This window comes from Poecilia mexicana, unplaced genomic scaffold (assembly GCF_051168715.1).
Source record: "Poecilia mexicana isolate PSO_F unplaced genomic scaffold, ASM5116871v1 scaffold_16, whole genome shotgun sequence".
Classification (NCBI taxonomy): domain Eukaryota; kingdom Metazoa; phylum Chordata; class Actinopteri; order Cyprinodontiformes; family Poeciliidae; genus Poecilia; species Poecilia mexicana.
Genome location: NW_028263385.1, coordinates 20983703 through 21007928, shown reverse-complemented (window position 1 = coordinate 21007928; position 24226 = coordinate 20983703). Strand labels below are relative to the sequence as shown.

The window sequence follows — 24226 nt, the reverse complement described above, 5'->3', positions numbered from 1 at the left end:
GGTTGGATTTTGCTGTCAGTGGTCTGATTTTATTTTATTTTTTTATTTCATTCAGTTGCAACAATTAGTGTTTTTTTGCCACATTCCCATTTTAATGAATGTCTCTCATAAATAAGGAATGAAGGATGATCCACACTACAAATTTTACAGGTGTACTTGTAATAAATCTTAGAATATATACACATAAAATAAATCTTTATAGATTTACAGTATTTACATGATTTATTTTTTATTTTTTTAGGCTGGCCTCAGTGCGTTAGCAGCAGCAAAACGACTCCAGTTAGAAGCAGCAGCAGCGCCGCGTGTGAGTGAACAGAGTCCGCCGTGCTCCGGTTGCACATGTCGTAGCTGCAGCAGTTGACGGTGTTTCCGTTTCCGTCTGCGTCCACCGAGGCGGTGGAGGCCGCCCCCTTGCATGTGGAGCTGCTGGCGCACTGCTTCACGATGGCTTTCATGTTACCTGAACAACACATGAAGCTGTTACTACAGCAACCTCCTCATGCGCACAGGTGATGCATATACTATGCAGATTTGTCACATTGAAACCACAAATTTCACTTTATTGTACTGGGATTTTATGTGATAGGTCAATGCAAAGTAGTAAGCAAAGTATGTTTTTTTGCTTTTGTTTTTATCTCCTTTTTTGTAATACTACAAAAACAAAAGTAATAGCAACTCACCACCTTCAGAATATACCTAACAAAAATTGTCCAATTCAGTTCAAATATATCTCATTTAAACCCAGCTGTTCTGTGAATACCCTTAGAGATTTATTAGAAAAGATTAGTGAACTAAGATCGTCATGAAGACCAATGAACACAACAGAAATGGAGAAGTTTAAAGCTGGGATGGTTTATAAAACAAACTTTGAAGACCTCACAAAGCTTTGTTTAGTTCATCTGAAGATGGAGAGATTATGGCACAACTGTCGAGACCACTGAGATCAACCTAAACCGACCAGCTGGGCAAAACGGCCACATCTCGGGTGGGAAAATCCTCGAATATCGATGAGGCATTCACCCAGAAAATGTGCCTCGACCCAAAGCTGGGACATGGCAAATGGTAAGATCAAAACTTAACACCGCACATTACATCCAGGGGTCAAAATCAAGGGTTCCAGTTGAAATGTGGACCCATATAAGAATTTGCTGACGTCAAAGTCAAGCCCTACTTTAAGTTTTTTTCAAAATGTGTTGAGATTTTAGGTCTGTGACGTGGTGGGGGACAGAAAGTTCAAAGGGTTTGACTAGTTTAGCGAGGCACTGTAAAGATGTGTTTATTATCACCCAAAGTGTCCACGATGGTCATGCAGGTGTCGAGCGGCTGCTGACACTTCTGCCTGTTCTGGTTGCATTCTTCATTGGTGGTGGTGGAGCCGCACACGTAGCACTGCAGAGACGTTGCTGGACAGAAACCAGAGATAAAGCCAGATTAATGATGGAATAATATTCCAGGAATGGTGAAAGGCATCACAAGAAACAAAATGGAGATTTTCATTTATTTTCATTTCAGTATTCAACAAAAGGAAAGGGTAAAGTAATTCCCCACTTTTTCTGTCCTGTATCTGCAAATCTTGGTTTCTGTTTTCTAGATGAAAGTCTTCTTGGTTTGATATTTAAACAAGAAAGAAAGTTCCTTGAAATAAAGTTCCTTGAAAACATTGACAGCAATGCTGAAACTGGTGAGGCCAGCTGGTTTAATACGCAATTTCGGTTTTGTTTGTAGTCCTGCTCGCCTTGAGAGTTATCAGATTGAAGCATTGCTCTGAGCATTTAATCCTAATGTTTAAACAAAATTGTTTCAAACTGGAGTTATGTCCTCTTGAACAAGTGAGAAGTTAAATTCTGAATCTAATGACTGGACAATAAAGAATTGCAGGTGTAGTTTGGACATTTCACATGCGATCCATTCACTGTGTCTAGTTTGACAGCTCTCCTCCCAGCTGTCAGACCTGATTATGTAAAAAGCTGTAAACAAATCCTGAGTCATCCTTCATTCCTTAATGCTTTGTTTCCAAGAAGTCAGTCTTGCCCCAAGTTATTTAAAGTGACTGTTCAATAGTTCCTCTGGTTTCCTGAAGGTCTTTCCAACTTTTTCCAATGGCTGAATGTATTTTATTGTATCAATTTTCCACAGATGAACTTTATCTGCCTTTAAAAACAGCTTGGTCCTTAAGTAAAGACACATGAAGTAACACACTGTGGAATTCAATGTAGGCATTTTTCAGGTCTTAAAAAGCATGAAAAACATTAATAATGTTACATTACTTGAATTTACAGACTTTGTCCCACCTACATCCTGATTTCCATTATTCCTTCAGTCTTACTTTCATCCAGCCAAAGTAAATGTGAACGGAAAATGCCACAAGCTCTTGAATAATGCACCAGTTCTGCTTTCCTCGTTTGCTAATAGCGGTTTTCAGTGTGGTTCACTGAAATGCTACAGCCTTGAATATGTTTTTTATAACACTTTGCAGGCTGATAGATGTCAGTGACTTTACTTCTGATGTTGTTGTTGTTAGATTTCTGGGCATGATGTGCTTCTGTTTGAGGTATTTTAGCCTGTTTCAAGCTAGCTGCCAGCTAGCATGAAGCAGCTGATTCATGCCGACAGCTTCATGCTTTCCTATGTACATTAATTAGCCAATTAATGTAGTCAATTAATGTAGCCAATTACCTACATTAATTGGCTAATTAAAGTAGCTAGGAAAATTAAACCTAAAATTGCGGTTAATCACATGAAGTTACCAGGGCAGCAGTTATTCCTTTACAAAGAGTGGGCTTGATTTGCAGTTTTTTTCTTTTTAATAGATGAATACTAATTTGAAAACTACGCTTTCTTTTTTTTCTGTTTATCTGATATGAGAACAGGTTTGATCTGAAACAAGGAAGTGTGTGTGGCGGGGAAGCAAAAGCAGAACAAATGTATAAGAATATTTCAAATTACAAGAATATTTGAACACCTTGTTTTCTCATGACAGACATTAAGCAGCATGTTGTGGAAAACTGACACCAGGAAAGAGCCAGAATAAACTGTGAAGCTTAAGGCTTACCAAGGCAAAAACAATGACAGAAATGTCAGGTGAGATCGTTTTGTTTTGTTTGTTTTTTTTTTACTTTCAAATCACCAGATGAAGAGACTTTTCCTTAAATCAATCCAATCCAAGTAACAAATTATGGAAAGTCTCAGTAAAAAAAAGTCCAGAATGCTGGTAGCTACTCTATACCTGCATTTTACAGTAAGTTCTGTGCATCAAACGTTACAGTCATCTTTGAGGATTATTTCTCATTGCTGCTCATGAACTACTCGTCTTAACCTATTTCCACTTTGTGCATAATGATTATTCAGAGACATACCTGGAGAGAAGAGGAAGAAGAGAATCACAAAACTAAGTAACATCTTTTGATGTTAAAGTTTGCAGTCTGCGGTCAAACGTGTTGTGTTCAGCTCCTTGTGTTTGTGTCGTTTCAGGTGTTTGCTTTAAAGCAAGCAGCTGAAGCAGATCCTCCCACTCCAGCCACCATGGTGGCATCAAGCCAAAGGTTGCCTCATTGTGAAGGACATTCCTTGAAGTTGGTTGTGGTTTCATAGATACTTGCCTTTTATTCACCGGCTGCCAGTCACATACGGGGATTATTGTTGTCGTCTAACTTTAATTTCTGCAATTCAAGAACACCTACGGGTAAATATTCAAATCAGAAGTGAAAACCTTTGGCATTATTTGACGGTAACTTTTCAATGACTTGAATTATTAAGCCATTGAGATTTAACAGCTCTTGTGATTATGTCGCCCTTTTAGCAGGCTCGTCTCTCATTCAGGTCTCCTGTTTATTTTCCAGATGAGCGGTTACAGTCGCCGTACTGCAGACGTGTGCACAACACACTTTTCAAGAATTTACCAAGAAACTGTGTCCTGGAGCGGAGTGTCAAAGCGATGCCATGCAGACATTCATTTGTTTTACATGTAAACAAACCAAGAAACCAGTTGGACAATTTCCTGCCTTCCCACACAGACGTGCACATTCCCTCTCATTCTGTTCCATCCATCCATTACATAATCAGGCCCAGAGGTTCTTGTTCCTCTGTAACTTTTCCCCAAACTGAGGAAAACAACAATTAAATTCAGCTAAAGCAAACAAGCTCAAACTTTAACATATTTTATTGGGATTTTACATGACAATAATACAAATGCAAGTGCTTACTCATCAAGAAAGGAAACGATGACAGATGATACCTTGTTCTGTCTAAACTTTGAAGAGTCCAGAGTGGGTCAGTTTATGAGATTACTATTTAAAACCAAAGGTGATTGTTTCAATAATACTTGATGTGTTACAACACCACCACAGCAAAATTCAAGAACTCTACAGGAGGTGAACCGATGCCACCGATGGAGCTGGAGGGAAACAAAAGATAAAACCTCTCTACATGACTGTGTTCACTCTTTTCAGCAGTAAAATGGAAGTTTAACTAAAAAACCAAAAGCATCAGCTCTGCAAATGCAGACGTGGAGAGCTAGAAGCAAAAACCGCAGGTCTCAGATCAGTCTGTCACCGCCAGGTGGAGGTTTCCTTTCTTGTTCCCGTCTCTGAGGTCGATCGGTCCCAGCTGAACGGAGATAGATGGGCTGCCTGCGGTGTTGTCCACTGGCTCTTCAACGTGTCCGCTTGTCCTTCTCATTCACTGCGTCTTCACTTTCTTGGAAACACTCTCTCTTCTTTTAGGAACTGAAGAGTAACGTCTGGTGAAAATGACACAGGCCAGCGGGAAATCATTACACAATAATCCATTCATATGGAGTACAATCAAAAAATATATATCTTTCATCATATGCGGTTCTAGTTCCTGGTTCTTCCACAGTTTGCTCTCTGTGTTTTGCTGAACCACGTCAGGGTTACCTTCGCTGGAAGAGGTACAGGAGGAAGAGGAGCTCATCTCTGAAGCAGGACAGCTGATGTGAGGAGGTGAAAGGAACGGATGAGGAGAAGAAGGAAGCGCAGGCGCACAGATCTGAAATCAGTGTGTTCACCCCCTGGTGAGGAAAGCAGATTATTTATACCTTTTGAAAAGTTGAATTTCAAAGGTGCATCATTCTGGCCTTTGTAGCCAGCATGTTTTAGTAATAGAAAATGAGGGAGGTGCTCACTCTGTACATCAACACTGCCCCCTGCAGATGGCTCACAGACTTCAACTGTTAGACAGCCAAAAAAAACATGTTAGTCTTCACTTTATTACAGTAATTTTACAGTACCTTGCTGAAAAATCATACCTCTTGATTTTTTTTTCACTTTCTACAATGTTACAACCACAGACTTTGGTGTATTTTCCTGGAATTATTTCTGACAACCGCAACGAGAGCAAAGCATGCTCTTCGCTCTGGCCGGCTGAATACAAATCCATACTTTTAATAGTTATTTTTCCTTCTGCTTATTAAGTTGAGGGTTTAGTCACATTAAACCCCAAAAAAACAAGTTTGAGGTTGTAAAGCGATAAGAAATTCAAGAAGTGTGAATTCTTATGCAAAGTGCTGCAAAACTTGCAGTTCTTTGCATAAATTGAATTAAATTGTGAATCATTTAGTCACAATTGTGCTGCATGATTTCTGCTAACGAGGAAATTGAAAATGCGACTTTGGTTGATTCTGGTTTATCAGACCTTGTCGTTGATGAAGAGCTGAGGAGCCATAGATAAGAAGCCAAGCGCATACACACCTGGGGGAAATACAGACACATAAGGTATGATCCTCACAACACATCCGATGCATAATACGACGTGCATCTAGAAAACATGTGAGACATAAAAATCTGACTTGGAGGAGCCAGTCTGTGGACAAACGTAAAGAAACTCACCAGTGACCAGGGTGTTGACCAGCCAGGAATAGTAGCTGTCAACATAACACCACAGTCAATACAATGAGCACTCATTGTTCCTCAGACTTGTACAACAAATGTAGTCCGTTTGCTAAAACAAACTTATCACCAATTTTCCAATTCACATTTTAACCTGACTTCTAAATTTGCTTCGTCGCTGAACGAAAGAGCCCGAAGGAAAGAAATCTATGTGAGAGCTGGAACGACGCATGTTTTCTGATAAGAGGCCTCATGCTTATGAATCCAAGCAGACAGGTGAATCTCTGAATGAGCTCACTTCTTTTGGCATATGTAGCCCAGAGAGAAAACGGCTCCGCTGATGCACAGAGGATACACCAAGTAGGACAAGTATCTGGAGGCCTGCAGGGGAAATAGCACAAAGCACTGAAATCAAACAGAGCTTGAGGCACATCATTAACTCTGAGCTCAGAGAGACTATTTAAATCACCTGCATGTCGTACTCCACCGTCTTTCGCTCCTCTTCATCCAGCTTGTTTGTCTGCGATGAGATAAGAGAGGCGGCTTGGAGCTTTCAGAGGCTCAAAACATTTAAACGTGAAATATTGCTTAGCTAAAACGGCACGCTTACATAAAACCGCCTGCTTAGCTGGATCTTAAACACTTTAAACACCTTCCACACCTGGTGGGATGAAGGATTATTGAGTTCAGGATGCTTTACTTTGATTTAGCTATTTTTAGTTTGAAGGAACCGGTCATGGCGAGTACCTCTACACACGCTCCCAGTCCGACAGGAAGGAGCACCAGCAGGCTGGTCTCCTCCAACAGGTGGAGGAAAATCAGCAAAGTGCCGAGACAGCGCCACAAAACTGGAAATGGAACAGAGGAAACGATGAGGTGGTTCAGTTACAGTCGATGTTTGGTCAGAGGAATGTTTCTAATATGGACAAGAAGATAAAAATGACCTGACTTCCTCGACATTCCCACCATGCTCTTCTTTTTCGCCCATGAGCATACGTCATTTTTCAGAGCCAGAAATTCACAAATGAGCTGCAAATTAGAAAGTTATTGCGGTTAATTAGAACAGGCATACTATTGGCTGTTACATTTATTTAGAACATGTAAGAGTTAAAATACTAATCCTCAGACGTATCTGTCAATGCCTTTCAAAAATATGTATTCCTCTGAAACATTTTCTCTTTTTGTCATATTTACTACCACACACCTTGATGTATTTTATTGGGATTTCATGCAGTAGGTCAAGAAAAAGTCAGAGAAATGTGAAGTTGAAGGAAAGTAAATATTTTTTCCAGTAATTCTCAACACTGTGATGTTGATTTGTAGAATAAGTCACAAGCCAACTAATCTGCTGCTGAATACAAATGCCTGCCACACTTTTCAGATTTTGCTTAGTGAAAGATTTTGGAAATTTCTCGGCTTCTCAGTCACGCACTACGTTGTGTTGGTCCATCATCTAAAATCACAGTAACAATAAAGCTGAGTTTTGAACAAGCTCAAAGTGCATGAAGCATTCTATCAAAGGCATTCTTCTGCACTTATGTTGTGTGCTCTTACTTGTAGAGATGTGATGAGTGCAGTCAGCACTAGCAGGTAAAGGTTGGATCCTATCAAAGTCTCTTTAATCTCATCAATATTCTCCTCGGTGAAACCTGTCGAGAAATGCAGAGCAATTTATTACACATGAAATGATTTTCAGCTGCATCAACAGCCTCATTTCATATCTTAGGAAAACACAACGTGCACCCCGGCTCACCAAACTGTCGGAGGGAATAAACTATGTCATGGAGGTGGATCCAAAACCTGAACGTCCTCAGAGAGATTCCTTCATAGGACACAGTTAGAGGGAGCTGCACGCTGCTGCTGCTGTTGATCTCCTGAACATGAACAAGGGTGTGGAATCGGATCAAACACCAACATGTTTGATCCTATAAGAACCTGTGTGGGTCGCCGTCCTACCATGAGGTCTTTGACTCTGCAGGTGAGCTCATTGACCAGCAACAGAGGCAGATACGTCATCCGTCTGCCCTCCTGGGATCTGCGAGCAGAGAAGAGAAAGAAGGAAGGTTGTAAGAAAGTGTGAAAAGACTCAAAATACTTTACAGACAGTATGAGCTGAAAAAGAACTTGGGTTAGTATGTTCTATTTCTTCAACAACAACAAAAATTATTAGAGTTATGGATCTATGTCTTTGCCAATTCTAGGATTTCTGTATATTTCTGCGGACGTCTTGTTATTGGTTGTTAAGAATTAGCTTTAATGTTTCATTGCTTGTTCTTTCATCCCTGGTTGCCATTTTTTAATCAAATTGTTTCCCTAAAGTCCTTTACTTCACTATTCTTGTTCTTTTGCAGCTTAGCTTGTGAATTTTGTTTTGTTTCTCTAAACAACAAATACATTTTCATGTCACCTGTTTTTTCTGGATGTTTGTGCCTAAATGAAATCTCGAAATACAGTTATGCTCCTTCCATCCAATAAATGATGACTATGTGTTTCTTCAAGACCTATTGGCTTCCAGGGCTGAATGAAAACTCCAATGTTCATGATTTATTTATTAACAGGAGAAGCTTCATTTCTGATGCCCTGGTTTTTCCATCGCTGCAGTAACCAGCATGTGCGGCAGCAGTGAATCCTGCTCACTTACATCCTCATGTATCGTCGCACATCACTGGGAAGCCCCGCCTTGCTGAAGCTGAACTCCTCTGACATCACAGTGATGGACAGGTGCGGTCTCCAGTGCGACACAGGCCTTTGAGGTTCACGCTTCTGGTGGAAATACAAAGATATCTGATTTCTGGCAAAGCCACAGTGACATACGGTTGAACTGGGACACGGTATTGGACACCATCACCAGGAGGTACCTTCATTGAGGCCTTCTGGCCTTTTGTGCGTGGAGGAGTGATGTATGTGGTGAGATGAGCAGCGTAGTGGACTTCTCTCCGGTCCTCCAGGGGTGAAATACCGGCTTTGTGAACATAAACAACTGCGTACAGAGAGCCATTATTCTGAGTCTCCTCTGGCAGAGAGACGCTCACCTGTCTGGAGAAACATGGAGACATCCTGCTGTTTGTGGGATATAGATCCTTTTTAAGTAATAATAAAAAAAACATGATTTTGTATACAAAGTTCAAAAATTATGGGTTAACGTATTTACACCCCTTGAAAATTTTCATCTCTTGAGTCAGTGTCTTTCATTTTGATCTTATTTATATGATAGAAACTGAAAGAAAGTAGAATGTTTCTGTTTTTTCACTAAGAAAATCCTCTGTTCTGCAGTATGAATTTATAATGAGCCCCTTTTACTGTGATAACCCAAAATAAAACCCAGTGTAACCAATGAGACTGACAGGCTGGCTGTTAAAAGGCTCAAAAAGGGGGTTCAATAAAAATATTCGCACAAAGCTGAAAAAATTTTAAGATTTTAATTTGTGCAAAATGTTGAAACCATGCATCCTTTTCCATTTCAGTTCACAAATATATACGACTTTGTGTTAGTTTATTTATTTACATACAATCCCAATAAAGGATACTGAGATGTGCGGTTAACAAAATATTGTAAAACATTATGTGGCTATGAAAGCTCTTGTGTCAAACCCACCTCTGAAACGTAGAGTGAGGGTCAAAGAGGTCAACTCTGAGAGCGAGGGTGAGTTGGCTATTATCTGGCACAAGGCAGGTAAAGACACTCATCTGAATAAAAGGGCATATAGTGGGAAAAAATGTGATTTAAAACTAAACAAGAGCAAAAAATATAACTATCATGGGTGCTGAAGTCAGACTGATTATTCTACAGAGAAACATTTACCTGTACACAGTATAAATCAGACACTTTACACATTTTGTGATTCAAAGCTAAATTTAATCTATTATAGGTAGATAAAATTTCTTAGTTTTTTTATTTCAACTTAATTATATGTCTGATAAACAGAGGAAGCTAAGTGTCTAATTTTCATGGAAAAGAGCTTTATGCAGAGAAATGTTACATAAGTAGATAAACAGTATTGTTTGTTGTGCTAAAAGAAATCTGCTTGATTTTCATATGTTTTCCATCATGATTTGATCAATTAAGAAGAAAAAAAGCCTGTACTAACCTGCAGTCTGGGTTTGGCAGCCAGGTAGGAAGTAATGCAGGGCTCTCCCTTGCCTCCATAGCAGGGTTTGGTGTTGAGGAAGCCGTACAGCAGCCAGGCGGTGTGCAGCATATACACCACGAAAACTCCCAGCAGCAGCTTAGCGACGGAGCTCCTCTTGCCTCCGCTGTCTGCAGGTTTGGAGTAACAGGATGGGAACATAGTGGAAACAATGGTATTTGACTCCAAGAGAAAAAAGGGCGCAACGTGTCACGGCGTCAAAAGACACAATCGGCACGATTTCCTCCCGACTCGCAGCATCCTTCCGGTTATGTCTGCATCCTGCTGACCTGGGGATGCTGATGCTTCGCGCCTGCGCACACGCTCCTTTAACAATTCGAATTTGAGAGAAACGCTCGTAAATACACTAAATAAATTTGTCAATTTGATTCATGCGACATTTTTCCCCCTCGGATGTAGCTAACCTTTGTTTCTTCTGCACATACTTTTTGTTTGAAACACAGCTCACATGTGAACAACTTTGAGGCTAAACCTAAGCCTACTTGAGACACGAATCACTATACAATTATTTAGACGTAGGTAATTCGTTAAAATCAAGTAAAACTGTATGTACTCTTAAAAAAATGTGGTTTATGTGAGTGCTGACAGTGGTAAATATCACTATGACGTAGCGTAGATTCACTGTAATGACTAATGGAAACAAACTGAATCATTTGTTCCACTAAAATATTACATGTTCATTTTATTTTTGAGCAGGTAAGCTTAAAAGAAGTGTACTTATTGTATTTGCGCTTCTTACATTTTTAAAATATTACATTGATCATTTTGCCCCGCGTGACACAAAGTTTGAACCCTACTGATCTAAATTATCGTCTTTAACTCACACCAATTAAATTATTATTTCTTCAAGTATGAGATATAATATTTGATTTTAAACGAAATAAGCTAAAATCTCAGTAACGGTGACTACAGAGTGATTGTCTTCAGCAGAGACGATCTTTGCACCACAATGCACTCCGCGGTGCATTGTGGAGCATGTTGTGGAGGGTGCTCTTGCTCCTGTCCTCCGGTCCTGCTAGCTTGGAGGAGGGGTTGTTTTCTCGGAGAAGCAGCCTCAGGTTTTCAGTCAGGAGAGCCGATAGTTAGCGGCATGTGTCCAGCTTATCTTCCTGGAGGTTTAGTTTTTTCTCAGAACGGACAAAACGTACATACGAAGAGTTAGCCGGTACAAGCGGAAGTCCAGAGCACATTGTGAAAACATTGAGAGGAAGGTTAACCAGTTCAACAGGTACAGAGACTGCTGAAAAGTACATTAACTGAGTTTAATCTAAAGTTATCGCTACGACCTTCCTCTCTTGTTGCTGCCCGCGAGCCTGTAGGCTCATACAAGTTTGGACAACTCAGGAGATGACTCAAGTATTTTCATTACTCTTTTTTATGGAGGCTGATGCTGCCATGTGTGTATTTCTCCAGTAACATTTTTCAGACTCCTTCAGTCTGTGTTTAGCTGTGATGGAGGTAAAGTTGCACCGACTGCTACTGTTTGCTGGCTGCATGAACTCTTCCAGGATGTCATCTGTTAGAAAACGAGTTTTCAGCTCCTTCTGCTCACCGTTTGGTGGGAGTCGAACTCTGATCCTCTTCAGTGGACCCACAGTCACACACCAGCTGAGGCAAGCTGGTAGTAGAAAGGCGAGCTTGCTCAGCAGGAGCTACGGGGATATCGGCTGTAATTCCACGTGTTATCAGAGGCCAGTGTTATTAAGAAGTCTCCATAGGAGGTGTCAGTCTACTGGGCTCACGAAGGACATCCTGCTGCGAGGAGGAGCGGCCTGGCCTGGTAAGATTTGCACAGATTAGCTTAAATCACTTTAGTTACAGGTAACTGTAACACCTTAGACATAACCTCTGTTAGGTATCGTATAGCTGGTATTGGCTTAAAAACGTTTTGCTTTGTAGATCTTAGAATTTTTTTTTCATATGTTGTTTAGAATTTCGTTTGCTCTCTTACCTTTTGTCCATTCAGGTTTCCAACTTTATTTTGTGAGTTGAAAATAAAGAAAAGTGAGCTACACGTGGACAAACAGAAAAGGTGTCAGGCTTTATGGAACTACTCACAACAGACTGATGGTTATGTATTTGAGGAAAAACATAAATAAATTCAGAGTTGAGCATCTCATATATGGCTGGTTTTCAACTTGTAGTTCTTCAGGATTTACCTCATTGTAGCTAGCATACCATGTGTCTGCCAAACTGTGCTATGTTTGGGGGTTTTATGGATACAACTGAAGAGATGGAAACAATTGGGTCTTTGTGACAGATTGGTGTTGACAACTTTTCCTATTTATTGTCAACACCACTGGAAAAATGTGACTTTATTAACCACAACAACAAGTATTCCACACATATGCATGCAATTAGCTTTGCGTTTGCTGTTGGATTACATAACCCAAACTGTTTAGTTGAAGAAGGAGGCGCAGATAAGAATGATGAAAAGACAAAGCTTCACAATCGTTTGTCGGTGAATGATTTGCTCTGGGTCACTTTACCTCTTCACCAGATTCTACCCCTGTTTTTTACCCAGCTGTTGCCTTTTTACACCTGTTAGTATGGTATTTTAAGCCCATATGTTCCTAACATAGCATAATCAATTTATTTTGTCTTGTTAGTTATGTACTTTGATGTATTGTGGAGATTGATAATCATAAAATCTGTATATGTAGTAATATGTGGTATTGTATTTTAACCTATTTTTACATTTATTATAAGTCTGATTCTCATGTTTACCTGCAGGTACTTATTATGCAGACCTAAGCCACTCTGAGAGACATCCTGTTGGTTACTAGTTTAATAGTCATTTATTGGAGAGGCATAACCACATTTGTATACAGCAGACATTAAGTTGACTATAAAAACATTTTAAAGTTATCAAAGTGAGTATGAACTGATTCATGGTGGGTCCAGGATGTCCTGAGACAGAAAAGTCCTTTATAAAATGAACAGCACCCAGTATGTCGCCAGTATTTCAACATTTTAGTCAGTCAAGAAAAATATTTAATTCTTCTTTGTTTTGAAGGTATGGACTGAATAGCAAAATGTGATGCTATTTAGATTCTGTTTGTCAAAACGGTCATATTTTGTTACTGCCATGATTGAAAAGGCATCAGCACATTGTTGCATACTTATAGCCAAAGAATGAAAAAAGTGTTGTCTTTAAAGTGTAGTTGTGTTTTGCTTTTCTTTTACCAGTGTCCGCTGTGCGCAGCCGCGTGACCGATGCCCCTCTCTCCACTGTGTCTCCGACTTTCAATGTGGTGAGATAATCGACTCCGAAGAGTTGTGTAACCAGTATTACTGCTGTTGCTTTCGTTTTCACTGGTAAACTTGATATTATGACGCTTTAAAACAAAACTCTCAGACTATTGGATTTCATAGATATCAGACTTACAGAAGACCTTGAAGTTTCTTACGTTCAGTGGTGAAATGGATTTAAATGTCTGTTTACATCCAGGCTGCTGAATGTCATTAATGAGTTTTATGTCCCATTTATTTAACAGATGAAGTTTGATCTGGAGGGAAATGTGACATCGTTTGGTAAGTGTAAGAAAATCTCAGCAACCAAGACTGATGATTGGTTCGTAGATTTGTATCATTCATATATCAATTAAATATACCAGCTGTATAAACTTCTTAAGCCAGAAACACAAATCATACATACCTCTGAACTTTTTGTGTGTGTTTCATTACCGCAAACTTCTACATGTTTTATTTATTGGGGTTTTGTGTGATAGATCAACACAAAATAGTGTGTAGTTGGAAGTTGGAAGGAAAATTAGTCAACACCATATAGAGCCACCTGTCATTACAGTGTTTTTGGACATTCTCCTTTACAAAAGAGCTAAAGCTCAGTCAGATTATTTGGAGAACTCCTGGGAGCTGCAGGTTCTACATTTTCATTCAAAGACATGAATACTCTTTGGTAGAAACATTTCTATTGTAGCTTTGGCTGTACGTTTCAGTCAGCTGGGACAGCATAATGCTGCCATCATTGTGTTTCACAATAATGACGATGATGTATTTCATTTTCAGTGCTGTCCAAAATCGCAAATATTGGTCTTATGTGGGTAGATATGCTCCATATTCTCCTGTCAGGATGTCCTGTGGCAGAAAGCTTCTTTATAAAATAACCAGTTTCTTACAATGTTTTATAAGAAACTAGATTTTAGTTTATTTGAGTATATTTGCATTTGTACACTTATTACTTGATATTAAATGGAACCACACAAACCCTTCTTTTTTCCTCATTTGCTCTACTTTGTGTTTATCTCCATGTAAAATCCCAACATGTGAACCAGTTTACGAAGCATAAAAATGTTGCTAAAAGGCATGAAATGTTGATAGCAGACATTTCTCCTGTGATGCCTTTTTATTTCCCAGAAAAGAAGAAGACAGAACTTTGCCAGGAGCTTCAGCTTCAGGCCAGAGACCTTCGCTTCCAACACAGCACCAGCCTCAGCACCAGAAACAACTGCATCATCATACGGATGGGCGTACGTTCTCTTCCTTATTTCTTGACATTCTCTTTCTAATCGTGTTCATCAGAAAACAGAAAAATAAATTAGAGGTACTGTAAATAGACTTATTAGTGTTGGGCTGTCCAAACAGGCACAGTGTGACAGATAAACATCAAGAGCGATGGTTGATCAACACTCCTTAGCTCGAGCAACAGCAAACTGTCCACTAGAGGGCAGGATTGAGAAGAAGAAGTAGCAAAGGTCCTCAGCGGTCCTCATTTTACAGAGTTTTCCCTGAAGCTCATCTTTTGTCTCAACAATTTCAACATTGAGGTGGGCACACCGTCTGTCGCAGCTGGGGGAAAAAAACAGATTCAAGTTATTTAAATATGATCCAAACTAACATCTCAGTAAGAAGCTGGTTCTACTCTTCCATTCAGAGGTGCACACAAAACGTTTCATACCATTCAGGTGGTTTAAGATAAATATCTGTTCTCATGTGTCCTTTTTTGCTCCGGTTCGAAACGCTCGGCACTCCATACACGCAGCATGATCCTGACAAACGTCCATGCAATCCGGGCATTCCTCGCAGGTCGCTCCGACATACGGAGGTGTACAATGACACTTTCCGCATTCACACACCCCTCTGCCGTTGCACAGCATTTGGTTTTTGGCCATACAGGAAGCGGTTTCCATGGAGCAGCTGCAGGCACTGCCGATCCACTCACTGTTACACACGCACCTCCCACACTCACACCTCCCATTACCTCCGCAGAGTCTGGTAAATAGAAATGTTTTGACGTCAGTGCTTTTTGGCATCGGTTCTAAAATTACAGTGGCAGACGCATTTAGTTTCAGGCCTAGTAAAGATGTGTAAAAACAAAACAAACTTTGAAATCATCTCACGGTGAGAAATGGAGAGAAATCCACTACTCAACTTGACGCAATGTAGTCTGTGGCCAGAAAACAGCTTATTAAAGAGCCATTTATCCCTCAATCTGGCCAGAGCTGCAAAACCTTCATGACCTTATAAAGAATGGACCAGCTTTCAAGTTTTTTTATATGTCTACCGAATAAAATTAGTTTATTTTATAGCTAATTAAAAGTACCACAACTTAATTTCTTCTATTGGGCTTTAGAACAATGAAGACCATCACACAGTAACAGAAAGAATGATTTTCTGATGAGACCTTTTCTGTGTTTGTAGAAAATTAAGGGGAAAAAGACGACCATTCTTTCCTTCCTTGTGCAATTACTATTATTCTGTTGTAGAAACTCTTAAGCTGACATGCCATGATAAGAGAAAAAACTCCTACAACCTTTTTACTACCTTTACATGTAAAAACGCAGCTCAGTTTAAGCCACTGTGCATGGCTCAATGGCTTCAGGCTGCAGATGTAGCACCACACCTGCATAGAATCATTAGGTCATTAACAAGACTCTGGAGAACTTAACTACACAAGGAGGAGGTAATTAAGCCATTTCATTCCAGTGTTTTGTACCTGTGGCACATCTAAAAACTGCAGGACAGTGGCCCTTGAGGACTGGAGTTTGACACCTGTGATCTAGAGAGACTGTTCAAAGAGCAGTAGTAACCCCCCTGGCTCCCTCTGTATGCTCCAACCTTGGAAAATGTTATAGGAGATAACTCAGCACCATCCTATAGGCAAAAGGTTGAGCAAAGTATTGATTGAAGGGGGATTTTATTAAAAATAATCATACACTGAAGTTAAAGTTAGTATTTTTCTATCATTTTCGACTTGACATTATGATACAATGGTAAAATATCACCATATTTTCTTTCCTTTTTGCACATCTTTATAAGGAATGCATTGAAAATGTGTTTGACACTGATGAAAGGAGACCTTTGTGATTTTTTTTTTCTTGTGGTTCTGTACCTGTTGTTATGGTGTGGACAGTCAAAGTTGCTGCACTCGCAGTATCGTCCGCTGTACGTCTCTTTTGGATCTGCCCGCCTGTTGCACTCACAGAAACCCTCCACACAGATGCCGCTCCCGCTGCAGACTGGGGCGTTTGGGCCCGTGCGGCACAAATCTTCATATTGGGATAAGATGGAGTCGCCATTCATCTGGCATTGTTTCCCAAAATAAGGCACATAGCACTCACATTGGCCACAGACCAGAGTCCCTTGGCCGCTGCAGGCAGGGCTGTTTTCCTCATGGCTTCCAGTGCAGTTACACTCACCTGTGGGAAGCAGAATAAATTCAGTAACAAAACTTTTTTTTTTACCAGGTTATAAGCAGAGATGCTTTCTGACAGCTTACACAGCAATGTTATTTCTAGCTTGAGGCTCACTGAAAACCCTCTGGGTGTGATAAGAATGGACCAGGGTCCAGTTCTGTTCTGGTTTGAGGCTCCACTCGTACTGGGACACTGGGCAGCTTCCACACTCACCTACATTGAAAAATGGCGATGAATATAGTTAAACTGTCTTCAGCACATTATCCTGCATTACCTTTCTGACCTGTAAGAGCTGCGGGTTTCCTTTGGTTATGCTGCTGAAAGTGACCTGAACTCCAGCTGGCACGTTGCTGAGGTCCATAATCGGCTCTGGTGTAGGGTGGTCTATTGCTTTGGAGATGGTGAGAGGAAAGGACTCCCTAACTCCTGGCCTCAGGTGGAGGGAGACCTCCTGGGGCTGCAGGAGCAAAGGTTCAGCATCTGCTGGGTCAGTCCTGCAGACCCTTCTGGAAGAAGTCATACTGTCATTCCTTGATGAAAAATGATGCTTTCAAAATGTTGTTCAAAATAAAACCTGAAAAATGTGGTTTGCTTTTGTATTCACTGTCATATAGTCTGATACTCTTAAATAAATATAGTATAACCAATTGCCTTCCAGAAGTCCAAGAGTTCACGCGTGTGTAATCTCAGGATATGTACTTCTGTGAAGGCCTCCAATAGTCCAATAGTCAGATGAGACCAAAGCTAAACCTTTGACCCACATGCACATCTGTGTTCTGGGAAAGTGTACATCACTCTGAATGTAATATGGCCCTGGTGGCACATGGTGGTGGCAGTGTCTTATTTTCAGCAGGGAAAGACAAGTTGATCAGTTGACTAGAGGATGAACGGAACTAAGTGGAAGACAATCTTGCACGAAAAATAATCATGTTTGAATCTGCAAAAAGACAGAGAGCTCCAGTGGGAATGTTCAGATCAAACCATAGTGGTACGGTAGGATGGCCCAGTCGCAGTTCAGAACTAAATACAACAGAGAATTTGCGGCAAGCTTTCAGTCTGACTGAGCTTGAGCTGTTTTGCATAGAAAAATATGGAATCACTTCAATGTCAAGATGTGAAAAAACTGGTAGCGACAAACACTAAGAGCAGCCAGCAAAAAGTGGGACAAATGCAAATTCACACCACACCTTTTAGATTTTTATTTGCACTTTCCATCTTCTGTTGCTACACTTTATGTTGATTCGTCACACAACATCTAAATAAAATACATTAAAGTTAAAGAACTCTAAAAGGTAAATAACATGAAAACTATTATAATGTGCAAGTGGAAAGTTACAAAAGGAAGTCATTGTTGCTACTACATGGGCATCCATAAACATTTAACCCAATTAAAGTTGCTTATTGTTATTGTATAAGTTAGGATGCTTACCCACTATCATTTTTTACCACCTGGATGCTGCCAGAAGGGTTATAAATGTGTCTCCCATGACAGCCAGTGCTCTGCAGCTTTTCTGTTGTTGCACAACGAATGTGAGCTTGAAGGGAGTTGCACCAAGCACAACCAGAGCCGGCCTGGATGCACTCATCGCAGCTCGAGGCGGACTGCAGACACCTTTGTTCCTGGGCCCAGCTCAGACAGAACAACAGCCAAAGGAACAGCAGCTTCTCAACCATCCTGCAGCCAAGGGAAATTATTGGATAATAACCTTTCAACTGCAAGCCTAACATAGATAAAAGAAACAAAAGTTGTGATACAATGCCTTGTTCTTCACCTGATGTGTTGACAGCCCTCTGTGCTTTATCAGAATTGTCAGATCTACTTCTGCAGAGCGAGATACACCAATATGCTGCTCGCAAACATCCCCAGCCCTAAACACCGACCTGTAGAGGATCAGTAAGATTTTATCGATCTGGCTGCTCGCTGCAAATATTTACAGATCAGAGTCAACTCTTGAAAGGACAGACTTTAAAATACACATATGGCCAGACTACAACACATCCACAACATGCAGATAAAACCCCTTTTAAAAAACAAAACAAAAGTGTCTGCATCTTATGTACTAACATTGCAAGTTTTAATTCATTCAAAATATTATCTTTTCAGTCTTTGAAAGTTATCCTGACCCAAGAGTCGCTTTTGGTGCTGGACTATCGTGGTTTGAGTCTGGAACGCTGGCTGGTCCTGGAGCTCGCCCCTCAGCTAGCATCGCAGACGCACTCTCTGCCTTTTGAGTTTAGAGCACTGGAGGCCATCCTGCAGCACAAGGTTCCACACGCTTTACGCTCTCATTTGAAATAACAGGAACCGTGTGTTTGTGCGTGCGTCCTCATAGATCTGTGTCAACAGGTAAACAAGTTGCAAACTTGGTTGAACGATGTCGAACCGAGCATACTGGACACCCTGGAGTCGCTCGTGGATCCTAAAATCGTTTCTGCGGATAGAAGTAAGCTGCATATTCTGCTGCAGAATAGCAAGAGGTAAAGAGCCCAATCAGACGGCAGAGTTGGACCCAAAACCTTGAGACATTTCATGTTTTAACTTGACTTATCTTCTCTCTGGCAGCTTGTCGGAGTTGGAAACAGACATTAAAGTTTTCAAGGAGTCCTTGCTGAAAATCCTGGACGAGGATGCGATGATTGAGCAATTGTGTCTCACCAAATGGACGGATCCAAGGATTTTGTATGTTCCCGTGTAATCTAATTTGTGTTTCTAAATGCTGAAATCAATTTCTGAGACCTCTAAAAGGACAGTGGTTAAGTAGTTTCTGTGCAAACAAAATAACACTTCGATCAATCGCAAACAGTCAAAGTTGGCTTTTCACTCTTTTCACACATCAGGAATCAAGTCTATTTAATTGGATGTTATTTTATTTTTGATAGACTGACAAAAGGCATAGGAAAAGAATACCTTTTGTTTTGTATTTTTGCATTCTGTGACTCAAGGCGGATGGTAACCAGCTACTAGCTTACATCTATCGTGTGTAAGTGCAAATATCACCAGTTGACTGGGTGATGTTTGTTTTTGCCACTCCCTCATGTATGTATGTTGCTTGCCCATACAAGCCAGCAGGATCCCCCAATTATCCCCTACACGTATTGTTTTTTCAGTCTTGAATTTTATTCACGCTAGCTTTAAAAAAGATCTTTAAAATTCTTAAATCTGACTTGTCGAAACCTGCTGATACCCTGAGCGCTGTTTATAGTTTTGCCATGTTAAACTGAGCTTGACTATGTTCACCAATTATGTGACTGAAGGCAATTGTCAACGTAAAGAAGGTTAAATGCATACAGACGCCACAATTTTTTTATTTTTGCTAGCGGTGAATATTTTATAATAGATACTGGAAAAATAAAAGTACATTTTAATGCAATAACAGTATATGTTATTGCATTATTTTCTTTCTCTCTGAGGTTCATTTTGCCGCACCTTAAATGTTTTTTACGCTTAAATGATAAACATATGTATGTTTGTTTCTGCCTTTTAGTGAGGAGAGCAATTTGGGTATCGACCACTGTGAGGAGATGGAGCTTTTACTTGAGAATTACTACATGCAGGTAGGTGTGCTTTTTTAAAGATTTAATGTTATTTCTATTTTATCATTTATCCACCTGTGATGTTGTGTTTATTGGGAAGCACTTTGGTAACCTGAGGCTGTTGTAAATGCGCTACATAAATAAATTCTGGCTTGACTTGACTTTTTAACATTAATAATAAATGTTAAAACAAATGTCTTTTGGACTAAAATTTTGATTTATTTACTTTTAAACAAAAGGCAAAACACAGAGGGGAAATCGCTTATTAATAAAAACAATTAACAATTCATAGACTTCTACATGTATAACTTGTTTTTGATACATTCATATTTAAAAAAAGAAAAATAATTTCTTCTGAAAAGTGCTAAATAAAGCTGAGCTGGATGTGTCACCATAGAGACACATATGAAGAGGCTCAGCTTCAAAAATTAAACTGATGCCAGGTGCCATGAATGAAGTGTATAAAATGTCACAACTCAGTACCTGCAGGCTACATCCAATAATCAATATCTGTAGTGGATGATTCATAGATCATCAGTCGCACTACATATATGACAGTTCAAGATGAGTGTGCACCAGCTGCACTTGTGGGAGGGTCAGCTGTAGTGAGAAAGCATGCAGCACTTTTCGCGTTGCCAAATAATGACAAATGAAATGCACATTTTGCTGACAAATTGGATTTGTCTTCCAAGCTGCTCAAAAAGCTTTTTTTGTTTAGTAGTTCTCAATTATGTGGATGACTTTTCTCAGTGATGAGGATATATTTTATGAGTAACTACAACTCACAACCTGAGACTAATTAACTTGTGAAAAAAATAAAAAAACGCTGCTTCTGACTATTCAGACATGTATTGAGTTGTAAGCCCTCAAGAATGAGTCCAACTCCCCTCATCTGAAGCATTTAGGTGTTCATTAACGTATCCCAGCAGTCTGGACAGGATTAAAATGACATTTCCAAGCAGTTGGGATCTTATCACTTGTCAATTAATCAGTACTGTAATCACTCAAATATGTCTCTTTTTAAGGTTGCTTCCAGAAGCTGCGATTTTGCTTTTGAATGCTTTCTCTGATTCAGGTGATGATTAGAAGAATGTCACTTAAACAGACAACTCCAAATTTAAGATGCGTCTGTAATTCACAGAACTGTATTCGATTTAAACTAAACACAGCCTGTCGGCAAAAACAACTTTTTAATAGTTTTTGAGAACTGCAGTGGAGGGATGATGGTTTGGGCTGAACCTGTCAATATCTCGTTCTGTTCAGTAAAATGTTCTTGAGTGAAACTAAGACGAAAGATCCTAATCAACAAATGAATCCCGGAAGACAAAAAGAATGATGATGTTGCTCTGTGGAAAACGAAGCTCAGACCTCGACTCCATGTTAATGACACAATGTATCTCGGTTACTGCTTTCATCTAGGATTTTATCCACTTATCTTTAATTTTCAGGGCGGACCAGATGATTTCTGGTTTGTTCTGAAACAGGAAACCTAATTAAACAGAGGATGTTTTCAGTTTTGGCCATGACCGTGCGTTCAGATCATAATCTCTTCACTGCATACAGGCCGAGGATCTCGCCAACAAGACCAGAGAGCTCAAGGGACTGATAGACGACTCAGAGAGTGTCATCTTTATCAACCTGGACAGGTACATGCCCTGATTGGACATTATTTGAAAACGTTATATGTACAACCATGTCCGGAGAAAGAGACATGTCGGCACAGTAAGCAGTCAGGGTCTTGTTGGAAACTGCTGTTCTGTCCACTTTGCCATTCTTTCTTTGATTCTCCAGAAAAATTGTGAAAATATTTACAGTTCACGTAACATAACTATGCATGTAACTATGTCTTTCCTGCTGCAGCCATCGTAATGTGATGATGCGTCTGAATCTGCAGCTGACTATGGGTTCCTTCTCCCTGACCTTGTTTGGGCTCATCGGGGTGGCTTTTGGAATGAATTTAACGACGGCCTTTGAAGATGTGAGTCATTCTACTGTTAATCATGCCTTATGGTTCAAATTGTTTGTTTATCTGTTAAGTGTCTGTCTATCTTTGTTCATCACAGGACCCTCGTGCTTTCTGGCTGGTAACAGGCTTCATGTTTTTGGGCAGCGGGTTAATATGGAGACGCCTCTTATCGTTTCTAGGACGGCATCTACATCCCCCATCAATGGTAATCCAAACTCTGCAGTTCCACTACACCGCATTGTTGTACGTTTAAGCATTTTGTCACGCCGCAAGCACATTCTCCAGAGTATTTTATTGGATTATAATGAGGTAGACTATCACAAAGCAATAATTATGACATATTTCATCTAATATTGTCATTTTTCTACATTCTGTTTTACAAATTTAAGTCTAAAAAGAGTAGTATTCATTTGTATTTCCCTCCAGCCCTCTATCTCCATCCAACTTCAATTCAATTACTCACATGTGGGCTCTATTAACTAACTACATGACTTCTGATGGCAGTTAGTCGCACTGGATTTTATTTAGCTATATCAGATTTTCTTTATTTTAAAAACAATTTTGCGTTAGTATAGCAAATAAAAACCCAGGAAAATACATTGAAGATCATGGTTTAAACATTTCAAAGTGTACTGTTGCGTGTATTTGTACATACTGTATGTGAATCCCTGTCTGAACTCTTATAAGTTACTGTGTTGTAATGGCTAATTTGTGTTTTGTTTGTGACACAGTTTCCTTCCATTTGGAAAAGAAATGTAAAACCGCAAGATACTAAGCCTGGAGTCAGATGAGGTCCTGGTTTCAACCTAGGAAAAAAAACAGACCAGAGCCTGCAGCTGTGAAGACGATCCTATCACCATGCCTATAAGACACCATGAGTCTCACCTTTGTGTGCCCCTTTTTTGTGGTACTAGTAGCAGTCGAGGCTGTGTCCACACTATTCTGTGTTTTTGTTGTATCATTTGGCTATTCCAGACCTCCAGATGAATATGTTCACAAACCTGTTTTATTCAGAGTAAAGTTACGGAAAATCGCTTTGTTGTTTCTGGTGTTAAAGCCTTGGAAGGTGAGTGGCAGATCCTGACCTGAGACAGATGACCATCCAAACCATTAAAGGAGCGGTACTTTAAAAAGTGGCTTTTTCAAGAGTAGATGTATATTTATTCTAATGTGAAATTTTAATATGTGTTTAAAGTTAAAAGTCAGCCTCCAACTTTGCATAAAGAATGGCTATGAACTTAAACCAGAGTTCTTACAGTGTGGCACGCACTGCTTTGGAAAGAGTGACGCGAGTTGATAATCTGGTATGTTCTGTGGTTGCCAACATGTGTCATTAAAATTAACTGATGCATAACAACTGGTCCGTGTCGTTTCCGATTAAAATAATGGCTGAGCGGTCTAACTAGTTTGTCCTGTGTTGAAAAAAATGATCGCAGTACTTGCATGAAATGCTTTAAGACTTCATGCTGCTATTGACTTTGTTCTATCACTAATCCTATTCAGAATTTTAATGGTGAAACATCAGTGAAAACATGCAAATCCCTTTGAATTAAGAGGTTTTATCACTTTAAACCTGAAACGTGAACCACAAATTGAAATTATTGGGGAGGAAAATGACCTCTTACTGAACAAGGTAATTCGGCGACTGAGCATGAAAGTTGCAGGTATTTGAATCCTTCAGGATGAAAGTTCTTAAACTACAGTTAGTAGGATTTTTTCCAAAGGTCTCATCTATTAAAACAGTAAAACATATTATTCAAAAGTTGGTTTGATTGCAAGCCCCTCTGCAAAATAGTATTACTGCCTCACTGTTTTTGCTTTTCAAACCTATGAAATAATTGGCACTGATTTTTGTAGGTTTTGTCAACAGCATTTAGTGAGATTTATTTATTACTTAACACCAAACAAAGGGACTTTAGGTAACTAAGTCATAAATATACTTATTAAAAAGCATGATTATTTACACCATTAAGAAGGTCTGAATAAAAAAGTTTAGCTGTACTAGGTATTTGGGTTTTCAGTTCAAGTATTTTTGATGTTAAATTCTTGATTTTGACAAACTAAATCCTATCAGTA

General features: G+C 39.7%; 4 protein-coding genes and 1 long non-coding RNA gene across 7 annotated transcripts; 2 read left to right on the top strand and 3 right to left on the bottom strand.

Annotated features, from left to right (window-relative positions):
- Positions 1–2: 2 nt before the first annotated feature.
- Positions 3–3512, bottom strand: LOC106933011 (uncharacterized). Its single transcript, XM_015012036.2, has 3 exons — positions 3357–3512; positions 1287–1403; positions 3–460 (listed from the first exon to the last, which is right to left on the bottom strand). Exons 1-3 carry the CDS (start codon positions 3397–3399, stop codon positions 249–251), a joined length of 372 nt encoding a protein of 123 aa, XP_014867522.2. The 5' UTR covers positions 3400–3512; the 3' UTR covers positions 3–248.
- Positions 3513–3561: 49 nt separating this feature from the next.
- On the top strand, positions 3562–7704 carry LOC106933013 (uncharacterized). Its single transcript, XR_001421392.2, has 4 exons — positions 3562–3682; positions 3840–5032; positions 5651–5732; positions 7573–7704. It is a non-coding gene; the product is annotated as an uncharacterized LOC106933013 (long non-coding RNA).
- On the bottom strand, positions 4601–10846 carry LOC106933010 (lipid scramblase CLPTM1L-like). Its single transcript, XM_015012034.2, has 17 exons — positions 9935–10846; positions 9442–9533; positions 8705–8882; positions 8488–8609; positions 7803–7881; positions 7600–7720; positions 7401–7495; positions 6791–6875; positions 6594–6694; positions 6457–6507; positions 6316–6366; positions 6145–6227; positions 5847–5881; positions 5653–5708; positions 5144–5188; positions 4896–5029; positions 4601–4738 (listed from the first exon to the last, which is right to left on the bottom strand). Exons 1-17 carry the CDS (start codon positions 10133–10135, stop codon positions 4678–4680), a joined length of 1590 nt encoding a protein of 529 aa, XP_014867520.1. The 5' UTR covers positions 10136–10846; the 3' UTR covers positions 4601–4677.
- A 135-nt stretch (positions 10847–10981) lies between these two features.
- On the top strand, positions 10982–23507 carry mrs2 (magnesium transporter MRS2). The gene is made up of 12 exons (XM_015012046.2): positions 10982–11774; positions 13184–13248; positions 13492–13528; positions 14372–14484; positions 18755–18916; positions 18998–19128; positions 19214–19330; positions 20136–20205; positions 21748–21830; positions 22045–22162; positions 22248–22355; positions 22882–23507. Exons 1-12 carry the CDS (start codon positions 11447–11449, stop codon positions 22939–22941), a joined length of 1392 nt encoding a protein of 463 aa, XP_014867532.2. The 5' UTR covers positions 10982–11446; the 3' UTR covers positions 22942–23507.
- LOC106933021 (integrin beta-1-like) lies at positions 14138–18507 on the bottom strand. Of its 3 annotated transcripts, XM_088013771.1 has the most exons (7): positions 18423–18507; positions 18080–18325; positions 16934–17156; positions 16734–16863; positions 16347–16653; positions 14913–15226; positions 14715–14803 (listed from the first exon to the last, which is right to left on the bottom strand). In XM_088013771.1, exons 2-6 carry the CDS (start codon positions 18322–18324, stop codon positions 14944–14946), a joined length of 1188 nt encoding a protein of 395 aa, XP_087869897.1. In that variant the 5' UTR covers position 18325; positions 18423–18507; the 3' UTR covers positions 14715–14803; positions 14913–14943. The 3 variants fall into 3 exon arrangements, with proteins under 3 accessions (XP_014867533.2, XP_087869897.1, XP_087869896.1); XM_015012047.2 differs by lacking the exon at positions 18423–18507 and having other exon boundaries at positions 14138–14803; positions 14948–15226; positions 18080–18392; XM_088013770.1 differs by lacking the exon at positions 18423–18507 and having other exon boundaries at positions 18080–18392.
- Positions 23508–24226: the final 719 nt, after the last annotated feature.

Coding starts and splice junctions, on each gene's coding strand:
- mrs2 (XM_015012046.2), top strand. CDS start 11,447: ATGGAGGTAAAGTTGCACCGACTGCTACTGTTTGCTGGCTGCATGAAC. Junction 21,831..22,044: donor ATCTTTATCAACCTGGACAG/GTACATGCCCTG, acceptor TTCCTGCTGCAG/CCATCGTAATGTGATGATGC. Junction 22,163..22,247: donor TAACGACGGCCTTTGAAGAT/GTGAGTCATTCT, acceptor TGTTCATCACAG/GACCCTCGTGCTTTCTGGCT.
- LOC106933021 (XM_015012047.2), bottom strand. CDS start 18,378: ATGTTAGGCTTGCAGTTGAAAGGTTATTATCCAATAATTTCCCTTGGC. Junction 16,654..16,733: donor GCTAGAAATAACATTGCTGT/GTAAGCTGTCAG, acceptor TGCTTCCCACAG/GTGAGTGTAACTGCACTGGA. Junction 14,804..14,947: donor ACCGGAGCAAAAAAGGACAC/ATGAGAACAGAT, acceptor TTTTTCCCCCAG/CTGCGACAGACGGTGTGCCC.
- LOC106933010 (XM_015012034.2), bottom strand. CDS start 10,135: ATGTTCCCATCCTGTTACTCCAAACCTGCAGACAGCGGAGGCAAGAGG. Junction 8,883..9,441: donor CCTCACTCTACGTTTCAGAG/GTGGGTTTGACA, acceptor ATGTTTCTCCAG/ACAGGTGAGCGTCTCTCTGC. Junction 6,876..7,400: donor CACTCATCACATCTCTACAA/GTAAGAGCACAC, acceptor TCTAATTTGCAG/CTCATTTGTGAATTTCTGGC.
- LOC106933011 (XM_015012036.2), bottom strand. CDS start 3,399: ATGTTACTTAGTTTTGTGATTCTCTTCTTCCTCTTCTCTCCAG. Junction 1,404..3,356: donor CTTCTTCCTCTTCTCTCCAG/GTATGTCTCTGA, acceptor GTTTCTGTCCAG/CAACGTCTCTGCAGTGCTAC. Junction 461..1,286: donor GACCATCGTGGACACTTTGG/GTGATAATAAAC, acceptor TGTGTTGTTCAG/GTAACATGAAAGCCATCGTG.